The sequence below is a fragment of the Salvelinus namaycush genome, chromosome 7, assembly GCF_016432855.1.
Source record: "Salvelinus namaycush isolate Seneca chromosome 7, SaNama_1.0, whole genome shotgun sequence".
In the NCBI taxonomy this organism is placed as follows: Eukaryota; Metazoa; Chordata; class Actinopteri; order Salmoniformes; family Salmonidae; genus Salvelinus; species Salvelinus namaycush.
In genome coordinates this window covers 15,059,366-15,065,172 of record NC_052313.1, presented here as the reverse complement: position 1 = coordinate 15,065,172, position 5,807 = coordinate 15,059,366, and the positions used below count along the sequence as shown (strand labels likewise).

The window sequence follows — 5,807 nt, the reverse complement described above, 5'->3', positions numbered from 1 at the left end:
GTCATCCTAAGGGCCCCAGAGATCAAATGTAGCATAGTTTTGTTTGACTAAATCAATGTATATATTCAAATGTAGGAACTGGGTTCTAAAGTTTGAACCCCTGATGTTTCTGGGATATGGGAGAATTAGAGGGATCTAAGTTCACACAGGTAAACAGATAAGACAGGAGAATTACAACAGATATAACAGACTGACCCTAGCCCCCCGGCATTCAGACTATTGGAGCATAGATACTGGAGACTGACGGGGGGGGCATCCAAAGTTATCCCTGGACAGGGACAACCAGGCAGGATATAACCCCACCCACTTTGGCAAAGCACAGCCCCAACACCACTAAAGAGATATCAACTCTCTTCCTAGTCTTTGTCCAACGCCACACCCTACACAGGTACAGAGTACATACAGACAATCAGGAAATATTCCCACACAAACATAACATTTCTCAATCGGCTCAGTCTGTTAGTGTGTGCACCACAATGTCAGCAGCCATGGACTCAATCAGTTGTTCAATATGTCTGGATCTACTGAAGGATCCGGTGACTATTCCCTGTGGACACAGCTACTGTATGGGCTGTATTAAGGACTGCTGGGATCAGGATGATCTGAAGGGTGTCTATAGCTGCCCTCAGTGCAGACAGACCTTCACCCCAAGGCCTGTTCTGAACAGAAACACTATGTTTTCTGAATTGGTGGAGACTCTGAAGAAGACAGGACTCAAAGCTGGTACCCCTACTCACCATTATGCTGGACCTGGAGATGTTGCGTGTGATGTCTGCACTGGGAGAAAACTCAAAGCTGTCAAGTCCTGTCTGGTGTGTCTGGCCTCTTACTGTGAGACTCACCTCCAGCCTCACTATGAATCTCCTACCTTTAAGAAGCACAAGCTGGTCAAAGCCTCCACACAACTAGAGGAGAAGATCTGCTCTCATCATGACAAACTGGTGGAGATTTACTGCCGTACCGATCAGCAGTTTATCTGTTATCTGTGTACAATGGATGAACATAAAGGCCATGATACAGTCTCAGCTGAATCAGAAAGGACTGAGAGACAGGTAAGGACAACAACTCTGTAATAGTTGCTCATTTAGAGCATCACAATGAGAATACTAGTAATGACTGAATATTAGTCACAACTGTATATATATGTACCGTATAGACCTGGCTTTGAAATTGAAAACAGCAAACACCCCAAAGATTTAAGCTGGTGAATATGCACGCATACATGTAACTGGTGGTTTGATGACCACATTCACATTATGTGTAACCTTGACTGAGACATGAGGAGTTGCATTGGCTCCCTGAGCTAATGCCTAGGCTTTGAGTTAATGCTCTTTTTTGGCACGCAGGAGACCCAAGAAAACACATGAACGGTCATGCGCATACAGACATGCATGTGACTTTCATAAGGCATGGACTTTGACCAATCATAAAGTTTGAGCTGTTCTCAGTAAGACAGAGGCTATGTTTACACAAGAAGCCCAATTCTGATATTTTTTTCCCACTAATTGGTATTTTAACCAATTAGATCAGCTCTGAACAATATCTGATATGATTGGTCAAAAGACCAATTTGTGGAGAAAGGGTAAAATTGGGCTGCCTGTGTAAACACAGCCAGAGTCACTTGTGCACATTAACATTGGATTGACATAGTTTTTTCCCCCCCAGAGGAAGGTGGGAGAGAAAAATAAGGAATCCAAACAGAGAATCCAGAAGAGACAGAAAGAGATGCATGAGGTGAGACAGGCTGTGAAGTCACTCAAGGTGAGTGTTGACCATTTAGATGTATTTACTTAGTAGATAGCCCTCTCTAAAGTAAATTTGGCGCCCTGCACTTTCACTGGCTTGTTGTCAAATCGATCCCGTTAACGGGATCTTAGTCCGTCTCAGCCATAAGAGGTTTTAATGCAACCGCTGTGTCAGATTTTTTTTTTTAATTACGGAAAAAGCACACCATGCAATAATCTGAGTATGGCACTCAGACAACAAAACAAGCCATACAGATATCCGCCATGTTGTGTAGTCAACAGAAGTCAGAAATAGCATTATAAATATTCACTTACCTTTGATGATCTTCATCAGAATGCACTCCCAGGAATCCCAGTTCCACAATAAATGTTTGATTTGTTCGATAAAGTCCATCATTTATGTCCAAATACCTCCTTTTTGTTCGCGCGTTTAGTACACAATCCAAACTCACGACGCGCGTGCAAGTCCAGGCGAAAGATCAGACGAAAAGTCATATTACAGTTTGTAGAAACATGTCAAACGAAGTATAGAATCAATCTTTAGGATGTTTTTATCATAAATCTTCAATAATGTTTCAACCGGAGAATGTCTTTGTCTGTAGAAATGTAATGGAACAGAGCTAACTCTCACATGAACAAGCGTCACGAGCTCATGACATTCTGCCAGAGCCCTGACCCATTCCCCTCTTATTCGCCCTCACTTCACAGTAGAAGCATCAAACAAGGTTCTAAAGACTGTTGGCATCTAGTGGAAGCCTTAGGAAGTGTAACATGACCAATATCCCACTGTATCTTCAATAGGGAATGCGTTGAAAAACGACCAACCTCAGATTTCCCACTTCCTGGTTGGATTTTTTCTCAGGTTTTTGCCTGCCATATGAGTTCTGTTATACACACAGACATCATTCAAGAGTGTTTTCTATCCAAATATACTAATTATATGCATATTTTAGCAACTGGGCCTGAGTAGCAGGCAGTTTACTCTGGGCACCTTATTCATCCAAGCTACTCAATACTGCCCAAAGGAGAAGTTTATCTAAAGTTCCATGTATAACAGTTGTATCTTTTATCAATGTTTATTATGAGTATTTCTGTAAATTGATGTGGCTCTCTGCAAAATCACCGGATGTTTTGGAGGCAAAACCTTACTGAACATAACACGTCAATGTAAACTAAGATTTTTGGATATAAATATGAACTTTATCGAACAAAACATACATGTATTGTGTAACATGAGGTCCTATGAGTGTCATCTGATGAAGATCATTAAAGGTTAGTGATTAATCTTATCTCTATTTCTGCTTTTTGTGACTCCTCTCTTTGGCTGGAAAAATGGCTGTGTTTTTCTGTGACTAGGTACTGACCTAACATAATCAGATGGTGTGCTTTCGTCGTAAAGCCTTTCTGAAATCGGACACTGTGGTGGGATTAACAACAAGTTTATCTTTAAAATGGTGTAAAATACTTGTATGTTTGAGGAATTTTAATTATGAGATTTCTGTTGTTTGAATTTGGCGCCCTGCACTTTCACTGGCTGTTGTCAAGTCGATAACCGTTAACAGGATCTCAGCCGTAAGAAGTTTTAACTGACTTGCCTATTTAAATAAAGGATATTTAAAATAAAATATGAAACCTCTCCTCTCTTTCTGTGTTTCCTAACAGCGCTCTGCACAAGCAGCAGTGGGGGAAAGTGAGAGGATTTTTACTGAGCTCATCCGCTCCGTTGACAGAATGCGCTCTGAGGTGAAAGAGCTGATCAGAGCCCAGGAGAAGGCTGAAGTGAGTCGGGCTGAAGGACTGCTGAAGCAACTGGACCAGGAGATGGCTGAGCTGAGGAGGAGAGAGGCCGAGTTGGAGCAGCTCTCACACACAGAAGACAACATCCAATTCCTCCAGGTGATATCAATGACTCTCTGTCCCCAGCATCAGGTGTTACTGCTGAAAATGAAGCGTTTGTATTTCTCAACAATCATCTTTTTTCTGATTTGTCTCTGTAGTATTTCCAGTCTCTCTATGTCCCTCTATTACCCAGCATCACTGTCAACCACCACATCTCCTTTGAGGATGTAAAGAAATCAGTCTCTGGGCTGAAAAGTAAAGTTGAAAATATATGTTCTGCGGAAATTGCCAAAATCTCTGTAAAAAGTAGGTAACATATCTGGTCGTTGATAATACTAAACCAATTACCTAAACCTCTTTCAACTACTGAGCCCCTTGAATTACTATAATGTTTTTGTCATTATCAGTATTGAAACAGTGATACTTGATTTCCTGTGTCTCCATAGTGACAAAAGTCCACATTGTTCGACCTTCTGAGCCCCGTTGTCTTCCGTCATTTGGCCAAACTCAGTCTAGACAGTTGGTTGGTGGATTAGCATCACATTGGAATGACACCACCTGTCAGAAGACGAGGCCTGAACCCAAGACCAGAGAGGAGTTCTTGGAATGTGAATAAAGAACATACTGTACAATACACATTAATATACTACACACACAAACTCCTGGACGCACACATACATTTCACCTGTTGTTTTGTCTTCATTCTCAGATTCCTGCCAGCTCACATTGGATCCCAACACAGCACATAAAATGCTGTGTCTGTCTGAGGGGAACAGAAAGGTAACACAGAGTAACAACAACCAGCTTTATCCTGACCATCCAGACAGATTTACCAATGGCTGCCAGGTGTTGTGTAGAGAGGGTCTGTCTGGAGCCTGCTACTGGGAGGTAGAGTGGACCGGGGTGGAGGTTTATATAGCTGTCTCATATAAAGGGATAAACAGGAGAGCCTGGGATTGGTTTGGAGCCAGTAATCAGGCCTGGTGTTTGGAGTGTGGTGCCTTTGACTGCTCTTTCTGGTACAATGGTAAACGGACTGCCATATGTGTCCCCCTTTCCACCAGAGTAGGAGTGTACCTGGACCACAGGGCAGGAACTCTGTCCTTCTACAGTGTCTCTGACACAATGACGCTCCTCCACAGAGTCCAGACCCCATTCACTGAACCCCTCTATCCTGGGTTCGGTTTCGATTATGGATCTGTGAATATACTGACATAGACACAGTCATTCACTTTGATGAGAATACAGACAAGCTTTATCCTCTTAAGACTACAGTGCCCGATTTCGGGCACTAGATTTACAGGTAATTATTGATCATATGTTTAGTTATTTTATTTATTTCACAACGTTTATAAGTCAGAACAAAACAAACTAGACAGTTAAAGGACACTCAGAGGCAGGTGCATCAAAGCTGGTACCGAGAGACCGAAAAACAGCTTCTATTTCCAGGACATCAGACTGTTAAACAGTCATCACTAGCTGGCCTCTGCCCGGTAACCTTCCCCGAACACTGTCACTAGCTGGTTACCACCTGATACTCTGCCCTGCACCTTAGAGACCGCTGTCCTATCTACATAGTCATTGAACCCTGGTCACTTGACTAATGTTTATTACTGTTTTACCCACTTGATATATATATACTGCGTTCTAGTCATGGCTCATCCTATATAACTACTGCTGTATACACCTTTTCGATTCACATACTGTCCATACTGTCTATACACACCATTTACATACATACAGTACAGCGGAGGCTCATCAGAGGAGGAAGAGGAGGACCATGCTCCTCAGCGAATTTCATAAAAAATAAAATGGTAAAACATTAAAAAGTTATATTTTTTGGATAAAACTCTACTAAATATATTCACGTCACCAAATTATTGATTAAAATACCTCAACAGCACTCTATAAGGTAGCACCATGGAGTAGCAGGAGGGTACATTAACTTCATTACAAAACCTAGAAGGCTCATGGTTCTCATCCTCTTCCATAAACTTACAAAGTAATTATGACAACTTCCGGAGGACATCCTCCAACCTATCAGAGCTTTTTCAGCATGAGCTGACATGTTGTCCACCCAATCAAAGGATCAGAGAATCAATCTAGTACTGAAAGCATAAGCTACAGCTAGCTAGATTAGCACTGCAGTGCATAACATGCGGTGAGTACTGTTGGTTGACTTAAAAAGAGAGAAAGACAATAGTTTAACAGTTTTTTTCTTAA

At 41.8% G+C, this 5,807-nt stretch overlaps 1 protein-coding gene across 1 annotated transcript; it reads left to right on the top strand.

The window, feature by feature from the left end:
• The first annotated feature begins 476 nt into the window (after window positions 1–476).
• On the top strand, window positions 477–5,142 carry LOC120050349 (tripartite motif-containing protein 16-like). The gene is made up of 7 exons (XM_038996934.1): window positions 477–1,052; window positions 1,666–1,761; window positions 3,408–3,641; window positions 3,743–3,890; window positions 4,031–4,047; window positions 4,150–4,192; window positions 4,294–5,142. The coding sequence occupies exons 1-7, from the start codon at window positions 477–479 to the stop codon at window positions 4,800–4,802; spliced, it is 1,623 nt and encodes a 540-aa protein (XP_038852862.1). The 3' UTR covers window positions 4,803–5,142.
• Window positions 5,143–5,807: the final 665 nt, after the last annotated feature.